Genomic DNA, 14798 nt, shown 5'->3' with positions numbered 1-14798 from the left:
GGTTGAGTCAGGTTGAGCTTTTAGCCGTTGCGAGTCGTGACAATCGTAACTGATCGTAACAAATAGTAACACTTATGATGCGCCTTTAGGCGCGAAGTGCGTGAACTGCGGTTTTAAACATCAATTGCTGTGGGAGGTGAATTAGCGAGCAAATGAGTGAGATATTACGAGATATACATTATACATGATCTAAACTTCTTGAGATCATAAAAGTCAAACGAAAGAAAATTCTTCAATGTCCCATCCAGCTTCAATAACAGGTGGGTGTTGGATTGGCTTCATAGGTGTTTCACGTAGTTCCTTAAGATTTCTCTCATTCCAGTCCATATTAATCCATATGGATGTCTCAAAAAGTTTTGTTTTTGTTTATTTTGTACTACAGGAAACTATAGGAAATAATAATTTGTTGTGCATTAGCACTATGCCATCCACTAACCTTATTCAAAATATTCACGAAGGACTCGCTTCACCTGGTAATGGGGAAACTTCTTTGATTAAAGGCAATTACGAGTACTGGCATTATGCTTGCGACGGCTTCAATGATCAGGTATCTGTATAAAGTAAATTTTAGTGAAAATCTTTTCAATAAATACACTATTATTTGCAGGGTTGGGGCTGTGGATATAGAACATTGCAAACTATTTCTTCTTGGGTCATGTTAAATTATGCTACTAGAGCCAAGGTGTCCGTTCCTACAATAAGAAATATTCAAGAAACATTAGTTTTATTAAAGGATAAGGATGTGAATTTTGTTGGATCAAGGGAATGGATTGGTAGTTTTGAAGTTAGTCTACCACCTCTCTCTCTCTCTCTCTCTGTCTCTATCTTCCTTTCTCTTTCATGATTGCTATTAAACTGCTACTTTCTTGCTCATTAAAAAACTATTATTTACAGGTATGTCTAGTTTTAGAAAAACTGTATAATATACCTAGTAAAGTAATTCATGTGAACATTGGAAGAACACTGAAAAATTATGTCCATGAGATTAAAAATCATTTTGAAAGGTTTAGATGTCCAATTATGATGGGTGGTGATAAAGATTGCTCCAGCAAGTGTATTATAGGAATACATTTTGCTTCGGACATTGATAATATTTACTTATTGATAGTTGATCCACACTTTGTTGGAAAGGCCTTGATTAAGGAAAATTTACATAACAATTGGGTAAGATGGCACAATATCAATGAGTTCTTAGATAGCTCCTTCTACAACATGTGCTTGCCTCAAGTTAAATGACGGAATGCAAATCCTTTATTTGATAACTTGTACAAATAAAACAGATTAAATGAGATACATGATTAATCTGTATTTAAAATTAAACAAACTCCTTGTAATATCCAATGAGATACATGTCCAGTAGCTGCAAGATCTGCCTCAAAAACAATTCCAACTCCCATTGCATTGTTTCGATCCAAAGTTGTGTAAACTGGTGTTTTAATAGTATTCTGTAAAAAACGTAACCAATTAGTACATAAAAAAACATCAAAAGACGATAAACAATGATTAAAATAAAAATGGAAGCCATACTTGTAGCCTCAATCGATGGGATTCGATAGGCGTAACTTTCAATATTGGCAATTGTTCTATCAAAATTTTCGGATGTGACCTTTCCAGGCAGTGCTTTTCCATATCCCATCGAGCACCTTCCAGATATAAACCGTGCACGTAACATCCCTATGATGTTAGAATTGAAAGCCGTCAAGCAATTTAGCTGAGCAATAGCAAATTTGAAATTTGTCTAATTTACCTGTTGTGGCTTTTCCTCTATTTCATCTACATTTGTAAAATGCGTGACAGTTGTGCTAATAACAGATCGGTCCAGTGGCCAATCGTTTTTCCTGCAAGCCACTTGCACCAACGCAGCCAAATAGGTTTCCGGTATATGCAAACCAGATAACCAAATTACAGCTGGCTCTCCTGAGCTAGACTAATGTGAGAAAAAGAAGACTTAAATTACAAATTTTGAATCTAGCCAATCGAGAGATTTATCTACGCTACACATACCCAATTGCTATATTGTGCTACCCTCTTTTGAAAATGAACTGCCCACCCTGCAAGATTTTTCTTATTTGCCGGTGCATATTTTGCCCACACCTTTGGCAAGCTTCCATTGAAAAGAGAGATGGATATTTCTTCGAGTTCGGCATCCATGCCTATCTCCCCCGCAATTGCCTACACATTGATTCTTCGATTAATTGAACAAAATCAGTTTTAATAGTGAATATTAAAAACGTGCTTTGTCAAACCTTTCGCAATTGCATCAAAGTCCTCCTCATGACGCTGGATAATTGGTTGACTCTCCCTAACTCTTGGATAAGGACAACAGTAGTGGGGGGAATGGAAGGAGCAAAGTTCTTCCTTAGTCTTTTGATATTATATTTTCGTGGCAATTTGTCCAGTAAATCTTTCGCCATATTTTCAATAAATTTGTCCTTGTTATCCCTTGAACCTTCTTCTCCTGTGCTACCCTCAACAGCAGTGTCTTTGCGAAAAAACAGTAAGGGACAACAAATATTAATATAGTAGACATGGTGTACGAGATTACATTACTCATAATTGTATAGTCTTAATACCAGTCTGTGGTTGTAATTGCAGCAAATCCGTCCACATGTTTCTAGCTGAACGCGTAAAATAGGCGATCTCTGCGTTGGAATGGAGACCAAAGACTTCCGGTCTATCAATAAGTGGTAAATCATCTATATACTTGATATAATCGTCACGATTCCCTTGCGGTGGTATAACATAATCAATATCTGGGTCTTGGAAAAAGTGGAATGTTCGTAAAGTATCAAAAGCAAAATCGCCAAAATATTCGTCCATATAAATTCTTGAGACGCGTCGATCATAAAAATCCACTACTCTTCCACCGTACATCACCTATTCAGGGTAAGTATAACTCGTTAATAATTGGTTAACCTATACAGAACATACTGAATAAATATGAAAATGGACCAACCTCTCCAATTAAATATTTTATGCTCTTCCAAGGAATTATCCAAGCACTCTCTTGCTGCTGCTGCTGAAGAGCTTTTTTCAAATAGGTTTCTAAAATGTTGCTGCAGACACTAAAGTCAGATTCATTGAAATCATAGCTGACGTTCCATCCAACTTTACCATATTTTTTTCTTTCCTTGAAGCGAAAAGGAAAAGAAATTTGAAAGAGCATAGCGTGTATGTAATTGCAACACATTATGCATGGCTTACTTGAAGAACCGCATGATAGAAGGCCAAAGTATATATCAAATCCTTATAAGCTGGATGCTCGCACTGTTCCAGTAAGTCCGAGCTCATTCTAAAATAGGTGTTGCGAAGATTGAGCTTTAGACCACTTGGTGGTTCAGTAACAACTGAAATAAGAGATGGATATTGAAGAAAAGATACGTGAGACAGAGTAAGAAAGAGATTATATACTTTTTAAGCTCCTCTGCAAGATGCCTATGGGAAAATTGTCAATAGGGTCAGTGGTTAACCAAAGGCGAAAGTCAGGATGTGGATTTTGTATATTCTCAAGATATTTATCCAGCAGCCTCGTAAAAGGTAACAACAAATGGCAATTTTGCAATAGCAACCATTGCCCTCTGGCCAAAGCAGTCTCCAACAATTCAAGAGCTAACTGAAATATAAATAGAAAATGAGTTGAGTGAAACTTAATAGAGTAATCGGTAGTTACCTTTTCTTGACCTTGACCAAGAGAGAGGTACCTAAATTTCCCACCGCCACAATCATACTTATCAGCTAATTTTACTAGCTCGGCAGAAGGATCAGCACCAGGGCTCAGAATAAAGATAACCGGCATGACTGCTGAACTTTGCTCATATATTGTATCAAAACTGATTTGCGCAGGTAGGACGTACCGTTCGCCCATCTTTTCATCGATGTAACGCATGACAGCGCAACATACCCGGTCAACCCGAAAGCAACGGATCAGCATCAATTTTTCAAACGCATTTAGCGTTTGACTGTAGCCACATGGATAATCAATCTCTTCCGGTGAATCAGACTCGTACCACTACAACGCGAAATACAATAATCAACTATAGCTCAGATGGAGAAATATTTAACGTGCACTTACAGCTTTCCATTGGTCGTTGGAGTCTTTTAGTTGGTTCGGTAATTCAGAAAATTTGTTCGGGAAGTCGTTGGAAAGCTTTACGAGATCCGCCCAACTAGTGGATGATACCCAAGTAGTAGGATTGGCAGAATTAAGGCTTTCCACGTTTTCCACTTGTGAAACGTCACCCTTGGCAAAGAAGTGCAATTGCCGTCGATGAAGTTCTACGAGCAAGGTATCTTCTTTCTCTCCTTGTTTCTGTTGTTGCATTTGAAGCTCGAGTCTTCTGCATATTTGAAAGGAGTAAAGAAGCTTGTGACGTTGAAATATTGCCAAGCATCCATAATCATAGACATTGCTTGTCATGACGGGAAGAATATTGGCCAGACGTTTGGCAAGTGTTGGATCGGGCAGAGCCTTTCTGAGAGAACGGACGAACACTTGCAGATAGCTCTCTAATGAGAATTGATACATCGAGCCGAGTATTGCCATATCGGCAAGGACGAAGAATAAAGCTGCAGCTCGCCTCGCCACAAGACGATAATTATCTCGCAATTTATTCAAATCCTTCGCTGTAACTTGGGCTAAGAAGAGTTTGGTGGTCACTTGACTAGCGCTTGCTTTCGTTCTCTCGAGAGTCGCGATCAGCTCGAAATTATCCAGCATATTGCCGACATTACTGGATATTTCACGCAAAAGGCTGTCCTCGAGGTCCTCCAACAGTTTCTTGTGCTCGCTCGTCTCGGCTATTAATGATTCGCGCTGCTCTTCAATATCTGGCCGTTCTGTCCTTACCAGTACTGACAATAATTGATCCTCCAAACCCAAATCCGTTACCGTGTAATTAATTATCTGGGCTTTTGCATAAAATGTTGGGTCAAAGCTGGGATTGGCTATTTTGGTTGTCAGATAAATTCGAAATTTGGGATCGTAGTCAATTTCCTTTTCTCCCAGCATGACAAACTGACGTCCACCAGGTGCTTCTGCAAGAAAAGCGATGAAATTTGAGGAGCACAGTATTGACATTTCACTTACTCTGGATATTTTTGGCTAGTACGTTCTCCAATATGGGATCGATCTCCTCGATATCTTGGAAGAGAACCGGCGTGCCATATCTAATGGCCAACTCGACTTGCTTGAGAAAATCTGAATCGGAGAACGACAAGATTTTCAAATTGCTCGATCGTTCTCTCCTCCTGATCCAATTTACAGCTTGTTGCTGGGGATCGATGCAGACCGGCGACCTTGAAGATTTCAACGTCAATATTGCATTCTGTATGGAAAGATCGTCCGGTGGTAGACCCTCGGAGTTCCATCTGTTCGTCGTAATGGGAAGTAGTATAGATAGAATATTTATACTACTACTATACATATAGTATCTTACTTATTTCATTCTAGAAGATGTGAAAGTAAAAATTTATTTATTTTGGTAATTATGAGAGAGATTAGTTTTTATCACAGAACCTTTCTAAAAGTGCTTTCTATCGAAATCCAAAAATGCTTTATGGAAAGATTCATCTTACACAGTTACGAAGATAAATGAATTTTTACCTCCACGTTCTCTGTGACGAATTAAGTGAAACATTCTATATATTTGATACATTAGCTTGAGTCGATTCTACTTTATAAAAATTGGCGATTAAGGCCTAAATTAGCCAACAGAGTCTCTCTGTATTTTTAATCTCAAGAGCAAAATCGCTGCAAGTTAGTTTGCATACATAAGCACTCACGCGGAAGCCTCAACGTCGTTGCTAAGTTGACCCTCTATTCGATAATTATGCGAATAGGGTATTCCGTTGTCGGCGATGCTCTTTTTCCAATCATGATAAATCATTATATTTCTGAAACTGGCGGTAAATGGTCCAGCGTAAGTGAGGAAACTAGCGGATAGCAGGGAGTCGCCGATGATCTTGTCCACTCCTTGGCGTAAAGAAGCAAGGTCCACTCGCCACCGATCATTCTCTGACGCGAGTCCACCTATGAGTTTGTCAGCGGCAATGAGTCGCCTCTGCAAAACATCAGTCTCCTCCTGGAGGGCTTGCCTCTCGGTCAAGGCTGCTTCGTACTTTTCACTCAAGCTGCCTATCTCCGTCTCGACACGTCGTAACTCTGATTCTTCCTTTTCCAAAAGCTTCTGTGCCCTGGCTGACTCGTATGCCAACTGCTCGACCCTCTCCATTTTAGGTTTTACTTCCCTGTAGACGGTGCAGTAGCCAAGCACAGCCAAAACGAACTTGTACAGTCCATAGCCAGCCTTACTGATATTCGCCATTTGATCTAATTTATCAGACTTTTTCAGGTGAGCTTTTACAGCCTGCTGCTGCTTCAGCGTGATCTTTTCGACCTTCATCTCCTGAAGAATCCGAAGGAAGCTCGGATCAGCCATCATTCCTTTCGCCCCTTTCCACGAGACGTCCTTCACATTACATAGTATAGCCACACATTCAGTTACTATCCGTACAGCGTCTGGTGGAGTGGCAAACGACCTGATCTCAGTGATATCTGACTTTTCCAGTTCAGACAGAGCCATTCTGGCGGCATCTAGGATCGGTTCAGCTTCGGCCAGTACTCCCTTGGCTTCTCTCTCCTCCCTGCCGATAATTTTCTTCTGCTCCTCTATCTCACGTCGCTTTTCCATACTCGCCTCTCGTTTCCCCAGTGCCACCTCCGTACCCTCCTCGATACCTCTCATCAATTCCTCGCAATTCCTCGTCTGCTCGGCGACCTTAAGACGCTGCACGGCCAAAGCAGCGTTTAATTCGTTCAGCGTGACGGATGCCTCCGCTATCCTCTCCAGACCTGCATATACACTAGTTATCACATACACTTATTGGTATTTACCCACACTTGATCACTTACCTCCGGATAACCGATCGCAACGAAACTTAGCGTAATCTCTACCAACGGTCAATAGATCCATATAAGTGTTTACAAAGTCCAAATAATGCTTGGGTGTAGCGTAGTTGAATCTGCGCAATTTTCTCATGTACTCTTTGCTGTACTCGCCAACGGACAGATGCACGTGAACCGCGTGTTTAACAATTAAGTCTCTCATCTCTTCTGGTACTTGGCCACTTTGCTGTCGAATGGGTAATTCATGAATATTAGGTCTAAATTATTAAATACAGGATACAAACCTCTCTGAGGCGAACCGAGCCAACAGCCAAGAGTGCCTGCTCTGGCCAGGAGAACATCCAATCGATCGTTGTGCAATTCAGGAGACCGGGGTAATCGCGACAACGGTTTCTTAATTTATCACCGGAGGGACTCATGGAGAGAGCTACTCGCAAGTTGTCAGTGCAGCTCCTCTCAAAACAGGACCAAGCAGCCTCGCGAGAAGAAGCCTCTCGAGAGCTTTCTCGCCAACTAGCGACTATAGCATCCTTCTCCTCGTCCGAAAACAACCCTGGTATCAGACCACTCGTTAAAATATTATTAACCATTTCTAGAAAAGTCTCATCGACGATGTGAGATTCGCTGAAGAAGAAGAGGGTCTTCTTTTTGTCTACGCCCACCAGCCAAAATAGCTTCTTCATGTCTTCCCGAAAGGATTGCTCGTTGTACTTGAGACGCAAAGAGATTTCAAAGACACCGCATTTTGCAGCGTATGCTGCCAGTTTGACAATCGATCGTTTCCCACTGCCAGCCATTCCTACCAGAAGTGTATGGCCACGTTCCATCCGAATCACTCTGTGCACCCTCACCAGATGCTCCAGTGCATCGTTAAACAATACCATACGGATTTTGTTCGTGTTGTTCTCGTTATAGTCTTCCAGGATCTGTTTCAAAGGAGAATAAATGCGTATTGTATTAAAAGAAAGGAAAAAATTCTCTGTTCTTTCATCATACCTCCATGAAAAGATTATACACCGCTTCGTAATCCAACAGATCGGTGTAAGATCTGGATTCCTGCTCCGGAGGGATATCGCTGTCCGGCGAAGCATTTTTCAAGTCACCGAAGAGTAACGGATCCCTCAATGCATAAGCTACCGTTTCACTCTGCCCTGGCCAAGTAACTGCGGATATAGCCTTTTCAACCTCTTCTCGAAGCAATGTGCTATCCTCCTCGTTTATCAATCTGTCACAGATCACTCGAGTAAATTCGTTCCTCCAAAGTCTAAGGAATTGCTTTGCTGTTGAGAAGTCTTCCGGTTCGCTTTGAAGCATTCCTGCTACGATTCTGGATAAGTCTCTTGTATCGAAAGCATAGTGAAATTTCGATGGCGTTGGCAAGAATTTGCTACTGATGAATTGATAGAGCTTCAAAGTGAGACTGATGATTTTAGACGCTATATCCTGCACTTGGGTGGGGAAACTCGAGGTGGATAAGTGTCCACGTAGGATGCTTGCATAAATTGTCTGTAGCGAGGGGATAGACAGCGTGCTGACATTGTACACAGAAAACAACGATACGAATCTCGGATCAACCTCGTTCCTTCCGGTTCCAGGTTCACCCATGGCAGCTATGTAATCTGTAATCGAGAATGTATATGTTTGATAAAAGAAATTAGATGGGAGAACACAGAGAGACTTACAAATATCCTTGACGTTCTTTAAATTCAAGTCTTTGCTACGATCGTAAAAAGCAGACCTTTCCATGAGAAACTTGAGAAAGGCTATTGGTTGTTGAGTACCATAAGTGTCAATAGTTGGCATATTAACGTCATCGATGAAGAAGATGAGAGATTTTCCGGCTGGCGGTCCGTAAACGTCTCTTGTTCTTTTCTCCAAGTTTGATTCGAGATTTGCTTGAACGTCCATGGACGTAGTGCGAGGGGAGAAACTCAGTGAGAGGCGAATCTGTGAATGGTGATTGGCAGGTTATAAATCATCGTGTTAGTATGTACGAGAATAACAATATAAGGGAGAAGACTTGCATGGTTGGATTCAGTGCTGGAAAGATGGTTGAGAAATTGTTGTGCTATCGCACTTTTTGCTGTTGCTCTCTCGCCGATCAAGAGAATTGGTCTGTTGCGCTTCTGCATCAAATCCAAGAACCAGAGGGTACGAATCGTATCGGGTGTTGGAACAAACGTCTTACCTCGTCGAGCCAACTCCTTGTCATGAACGTAAGCTGGTAAAAGCTTTCTCCAATGTATCCAGATTTTTGTTTCCAAGTCGAGAGTGTACTCGAAGAGAGTCTTACCTTTCGTCGGTAGGCATCCTACATTTAAGGATAGAGAATTTTTGAGAAAATGAATAAACAGAGTGGCCAATTCACTTACTAATCGATGCTGGATTATCGACGGTTTCTTCGACAAGCATAAAACCGGAAGTTGTCTTCATATACTCGTCGAAAGTTCGTTTGGAGCTTGGAGTGGTAAGAGCAGCGCCAAACGAAAAATAGCAGGACAATATGTAAATAGCTTCGAATATTTCCTCCCTGCTCATTTTGTCAATTAGAACATTACTCGGATCTATCTCAGCCTCTACTGGCTTATCCTTCTCTTCTTTTTCCTTTTCCTTCTCTTTCTCTTTCTCTGCCTCTCTTTCTTTGTTCAATTGTACCTCGACCAAAACGCAAAGACCGTCCATCGTAAAACACAGCTGAGAAACCATGTTCAGAGCGGTTTGTGGCACTACAGTCTTAAGGGGACTGGTATAACGTGAGCCAAATATTCCTTCTTGAATGAGCTGGATCGCACCGTGAACGTATTTCGTGCAAAGGTCGTTAAGAAGGCTCTCGTCGTTTTTGTGCTCCCTTGATTCGATCCATCGATCCATGTAGGCTTGGTAGCCCAGAGTAGACAGGTCAACATAAACCATACCTGCTCGAGAGACTGTAGCAGGTGAGGCGTACCTCAAATCTCCCACCTCAAAAAGTAGCTTGCAATTATCCCTAAGCTTAATTCTCTCTTGATTGGCGAGTGTTAATAGTTTATTATCGTCCATTAAAGAATTCATGTTCTCTATCCAGAGAGCGTCAACGTCACCGTCAAACACGATATAGCTACTTTTCTCGTCCGCACCTCTAGGTCGATTCACTGTGCGAAAGATCTTACTGAATATACCATCATTCCAATCTCTACTGATTGGATCGAGAGTTCCATATAACTCGTTTACTGTACATGCCTATACAGGAAAGAAAAAAAACTCAAATTAAACGATGTCTTTTCTATGTATCATTACATTCTGTATTTTCTGCTCGCCTTTGGATTGAGGACGAAAATCTCAGTCGGTTGGGTCAGCTGCGTTTGTGCCTCGCAAAGCGTCTCAATTATGATGGTCTTGCCAGATGTGGTAGGGCCAACGACCATGCACGAGTGTCTCGTAATCATTGCTTGAAACAGTTGGATAATTTTATCGATCTGTTCCTGTATTTGGATATAACGACGAGTTTTCAGTACGCGTTTCACCGCCTTCATCAATTCGGGATAGGGATTTTTGCTAAATGTCGATTTCAAATCTGGAAAAAGATCGGTCATAAGACCGTTGAATAGGGACACGTCATCTGTTATCAATTTTGGCAAATTGATGTCCCTCAGGGCTCTCGTCAACAGAACGTTCTCATGTGATTGTTGACCCCCACTGCCATCCTCAGTTCCTCCGGATCTCATGAGATTATCGGCCATGCTTAGAACCGATTTCAATGATCTCAGGCCAAAATCGTAGTGCACCTGTTTGCTCAGTTGATCCTCCGCCAGCTTGTATAAAACTATTATTTTCTTCGCGAGGATCTTGGCACTTAGATAACCCGAGCTGAACAATCTTATCTGACAAATGATCTCCTTGTCGGGTACCACACAGGTTACCGGCCTGAATAAAGACTTTACTGATTCAGGTAGCTCGCTTCTACCAGCATAGCCAGGATTCATCGTGATGAACACGCCAACTTTTCTATCCAATACTAAATCATCTTCGCCCGCGTCAGCTCCCTCCAGCTAAAATTGAATTTAGTTTTTGTTTATAAAAGCATCACAATTTTACAGAGTATATATAACACACACAGGAGAGGGTTTACCATAAATCTCTTAGCCTTTGACAGCAAGGCTGTGCGTATAGCGTGCAACTGAGTCGAAATGACCGACAGTACCGAAACATCGATGCGGTTGAACTCGTCAAAGCATCCCCATGCACCGCACTGTGCCAAACCTGACAATATACGTCCTATCGCTAAGTAATCCATGCTTTCACCACAGTTGGTCACTAGGCATAAAAGTCCCAATGCTTTCGCCAGATCCTTCGTAGTCTCAGTTTTCCCAGTACCAGCTGGTCCTGTAACGTTTATATTAAGCGTTAACATCTAGAAGTTTTTTCATATAGCTGCAAACACTCACCCGCAGGCGCCCCGCCAAGGTGCATGGACAAGGCTTGGGTAAATGTCAAATATATCCTATCGGTCAACGGTGTTATAACCAATCGACCGTTCAGTCCCATGTACTCATATCCATATTCGAAACTGCCTGTGCATTGGTGCACCCAAATATTGTCCAAATCGTGAACCCAATAAAATTTCAACTGACTCTCCCATTCAAAGAGAGTACCATTTGTAATGTTATCCCTGACGAAGTTCTCGATTATGTCGCGTAAGTGGACGTCTATCGTAAGGAGCGTGTCAAACTTTTTCCTGTCGTTGGCACGCAGGTTATCCTTTCCCATGAGCGATACGACATTCTCTAGACGATCGTTCAACTCTTGCAAGTACTGTGTATGCAATGAACATGATATAGCGATCAGTCGTAGCTATTCAATGTGAAACGGAATTGCTCTCTCACCTCTTTCATTGCTTGAGACTTGCCAATGGATATCCTGCGAAATGTCTCCTCCACTTCGGCCGTCCACCATACCTGATCAGCTGCTAGTATCATCATACCCTCGTACTGCAGTATCCATCGTATTCTCGATGCCTTATCGATCTATCGAAATGACAAAATGAATTAGGACTTTATTTATTCAGCGTTGGTTTTAGCAAAACATACCTTGGCAAAATCGTAAATAGCCTTCTTGGTCCAGTAACGATTGGAGCTCTTCATTTCAGCTAAGACATTTGACATCCAATTTTCTATCTTTCCCGCAAGGAGCACTGGATTCCTATAAGACATGAATTCAGCTTCATTGGAGATGAGAGCTGTGGCAACGCTACGATTGCTCTGATCTTGCGTGATCTCGATCTTTGCCAAATTGTCAAAAATCTTGCCAATGTGTTCTTGAATTACCGTGGGCTCACTTTTGCTCAAAATACCGAGAAGTTCATCATCGCTGAGAAATATGAATCTAGGAAAGAGGTTTCTCTTGCTCCTTAAATAGTCAGCTAAGTTCTTTTGACACCTCTCGAGATTGGCTATCATCGCTTTGAACTCATCCCCACGAGCAGGTATTCCACAACACTCTATAACGTTTAAACGTTTAGAGGCATCGAGCATTATCTTCCTGTACATTTTGTCGATATCGTCGAATTTTTTGGCTTCTTCTGGGAGCTGCAAACGTATGTCACCACCGACGAAGATACCCTCAAGGTACAGCCACTTTCTCTGAAATTCCGTCCAAAGCTCGAGCACCTCGGAGGTTATATGCATAGTCGTCTCCCATTGTTTAACAGTCTCAGCGAAGGGACCGATATAACGTGATGCAGCCATGCTGTGAACATTTAGCATGTCATCGTCCAACGCTTGGATAAGGTCATTGATCGGTCCTAGAATCGAGCCTCGATCCTCCGCACCTTTAAAAGTAAAAACAATAAAGTATGGTCAAATCTTCGCGTAAAAATGCTAGTATCTGTTTTTTGTTTAATTTGCTGTAGGAGAATTACTATTTCTGGTATGTACGGTACTGGTGTATAAAGGCTATAATACAAAAATCTTTTAGCATTTAGAGAATTAACCAATCACATAGAAATTTTTAGAGGCCACCTCTGCTCAGTTAAGAAGTCTAATGATAGTTGTTACAAACTTCTACTCAATTGGTTCGTTTTTTTACTACTTAAATATTTTTCTATTATGACCTTTACTTCTCATTAGTCGCTTATACCTTTCCAGTGCTTAACTAAAATGAGCTCCATGGCCTTCCACGTATCAGACAATTCCTTGAGACCCCTCTCTATAGCTAATTCTCTCGTGGCATTTCTCACTATAGTCTGCGCTATTTCCTCATACTTTCCAAGTTCCATGGCAAACATATTCTCCAGGGTGAATCGATCTGGTGTCATGTCAAAGAATCGTCCGGTTTGCTTCATAAGTTCCATCCAGTGTCTCTCTCGCATGGCTTCGTTCTTCAATTCGACGAATAGTGGCACAGAGTTCTTAAAATTCTTCATGATAGCATCGAGACTTTGGCCCATCTCAAGTTTTCTCACTGCTCTAGGGAAACTACGTAGTTCCTTTATAAAGGCATCCATACCATCGAGCAATTGCTGCGGATTGAGATCGGCCCAGAGCGTTCTCGCCCAATCAGAACGTGCGTTCTTTTGTCTCTTGTAAAGATCTAGGAGTCTCTGCATACCTTCCATCTCTTTTTTCATCTTAGTCAACGAGGAATAATCGGCAGGCGTAAGATCAAATAGGAGCTCCGATCTGACGAGGCTCGATTTTCTCTCGTCCAGCTGATCGATCCTCTTTCCGTAACTCTAAGTGTTAAAATAAATAAAAAATTAAATTATCATACACACACAAAGCTTGTAAGCGGAGCAAGCGAGCAATACGAACGTCCATGATCGTTAAGGCCAGCTCGAGATCGTCGCCAACGCTTGCAGGGCCATTCTTCTCGAAATCTTCGGTGAAGCTCGTCATTTCCTCAAGAAAGTTCGAAATCGCTTGTTCCGTAAGCTCGGCGAATCTATCACTAGTCGTCTCCAAAGTGGTCATTCGATACATGGCACCAAGATAAAGGGATTCCCAATCGGATTGTAGTTGCAACGCTATTTTTTCATCGATCTCTTCGAAATCAACATTGTGTGCCCGCAGTAACAGGAACATTTCCTGCAAAGAGCAAGTTTCATGTATATACATTCTACTCTTATATGAGATTCGTTCCATATTGTGTTTCCCAATTTCCAAGTTATACACTCTAGGTACTGTGTATATCTTAAGAACAAACAAAATGTTCGACACTTACTCTATATGACGCGTATTGAACTTCGGCCTGAACGGCCATTCGACGTATATCCGATATAGCCTGCATTATCAGGGTGAAACGTTCGAGTCCAGTAACCACCAGCTCGATTTCGTTACGCAGTTGCTCGATTTTTGACCGAAACTCTCTCATCTCGACGAGAACATCGTTCAGCAGACAGTCAGCGTACGTTTGTTTCCATTGGTTAGCGTGTTTTGCAATGCCATTCAGCAGTGGCTTCAAGTTTATCCTGATGCTTCCAAGATCATAATACACTGCCATATCCTGTAACTCTTCCAACATCAACGTATAATAACTAAGCTTCTCGTCATACTGCAGAAGTGTCGGTTTCTTAGCAGCAAATCTCTCGCAAACCAAGCGCTTCTCGAATGACCATACGCTGCTGCGTCGTTTCCACCTAACGATGTACTTTGAACAATCCATGCACACCTTCCGAGCACTCTCTTCGATCGAGTATACTAGATCATTGAGCATCTGTTACAAGAGGACAAAATGGTTAATACGAATTCTAGAGTATATCGAAGACATTAATTATATACCCGAAGACTCAACAAATCCTCGTAAAAGCTATAATGAGTCTCTGCTTCACAGCGCAGACAGGTACCGTTCATCCATCTCGGAAAGGCTTTCGACAGATCTAAGAGATCCTTGGCACTTTGCATGATCATCGCATAGATCT

The 14798-nt window shown here is 41.7% G+C and overlaps 2 protein-coding genes across 2 annotated transcripts; one reads left to right on the top strand and one right to left on the bottom strand.

Moving 5' to 3' along the window:
* The first annotated feature begins 83 nt into the window (after positions 1–83).
* Positions 84–1291, top strand: Ufsp1 (UFM1 specific peptidase 1). Its single transcript, XM_066726799.1, has 4 exons — positions 84–260; positions 383–547; positions 608–784; positions 895–1291. Exons 2-4 carry the CDS (start codon positions 422–424, stop codon positions 1234–1236), a joined length of 645 nt encoding a protein of 214 aa, XP_066582896.1. The 5' UTR covers positions 84–260; positions 383–421; the 3' UTR covers positions 1237–1291.
* A 7-nt stretch (positions 1292–1298) lies between these two features.
* Positions 1299–14771, bottom strand: Dhc98D (Dynein heavy chain at 89D). Its single transcript, XM_066726740.1, has 28 exons — positions 14659–14771; positions 14102–14593; positions 13693–13965; positions 13019–13613; positions 11971–12710; positions 11767–11907; positions 11329–11695; positions 11013–11266; positions 10201–10932; positions 9277–10123; positions 8929–9215; positions 8587–8851; positions 7901–8523; positions 7185–7830; positions 6911–7117; positions 5782–6850; positions 5087–5367; positions 4073–5031; positions 3671–4009; positions 3412–3613; positions 3205–3347; positions 2957–3130; positions 2574–2877; positions 2247–2458; positions 2005–2172; positions 1748–1927; positions 1528–1674; positions 1299–1445 (listed from the first exon to the last, which is right to left on the bottom strand). The coding sequence occupies exons 1-28, from the start codon at positions 14728–14730 to the stop codon at positions 1299–1301; spliced, it is 10866 nt and encodes a 3621-aa protein (XP_066582837.1). The 5' UTR covers positions 14731–14771.
* Between the last annotated feature and the right edge of the window lie 27 nt (positions 14772–14798).

The sequence above is a fragment of the Prorops nasuta genome, unplaced genomic scaffold (assembly GCF_024137725.1).
Source record: "Prorops nasuta isolate Cenicafe-Biocafe unplaced genomic scaffold, Cenicafe_Pnas_1.2 PNAS00005, whole genome shotgun sequence".
Classification (NCBI taxonomy): Eukaryota; Metazoa; Arthropoda; class Insecta; order Hymenoptera; family Bethylidae; genus Prorops; species Prorops nasuta.
This window is presented reverse-complemented; position numbering and strand designations above follow the sequence as displayed.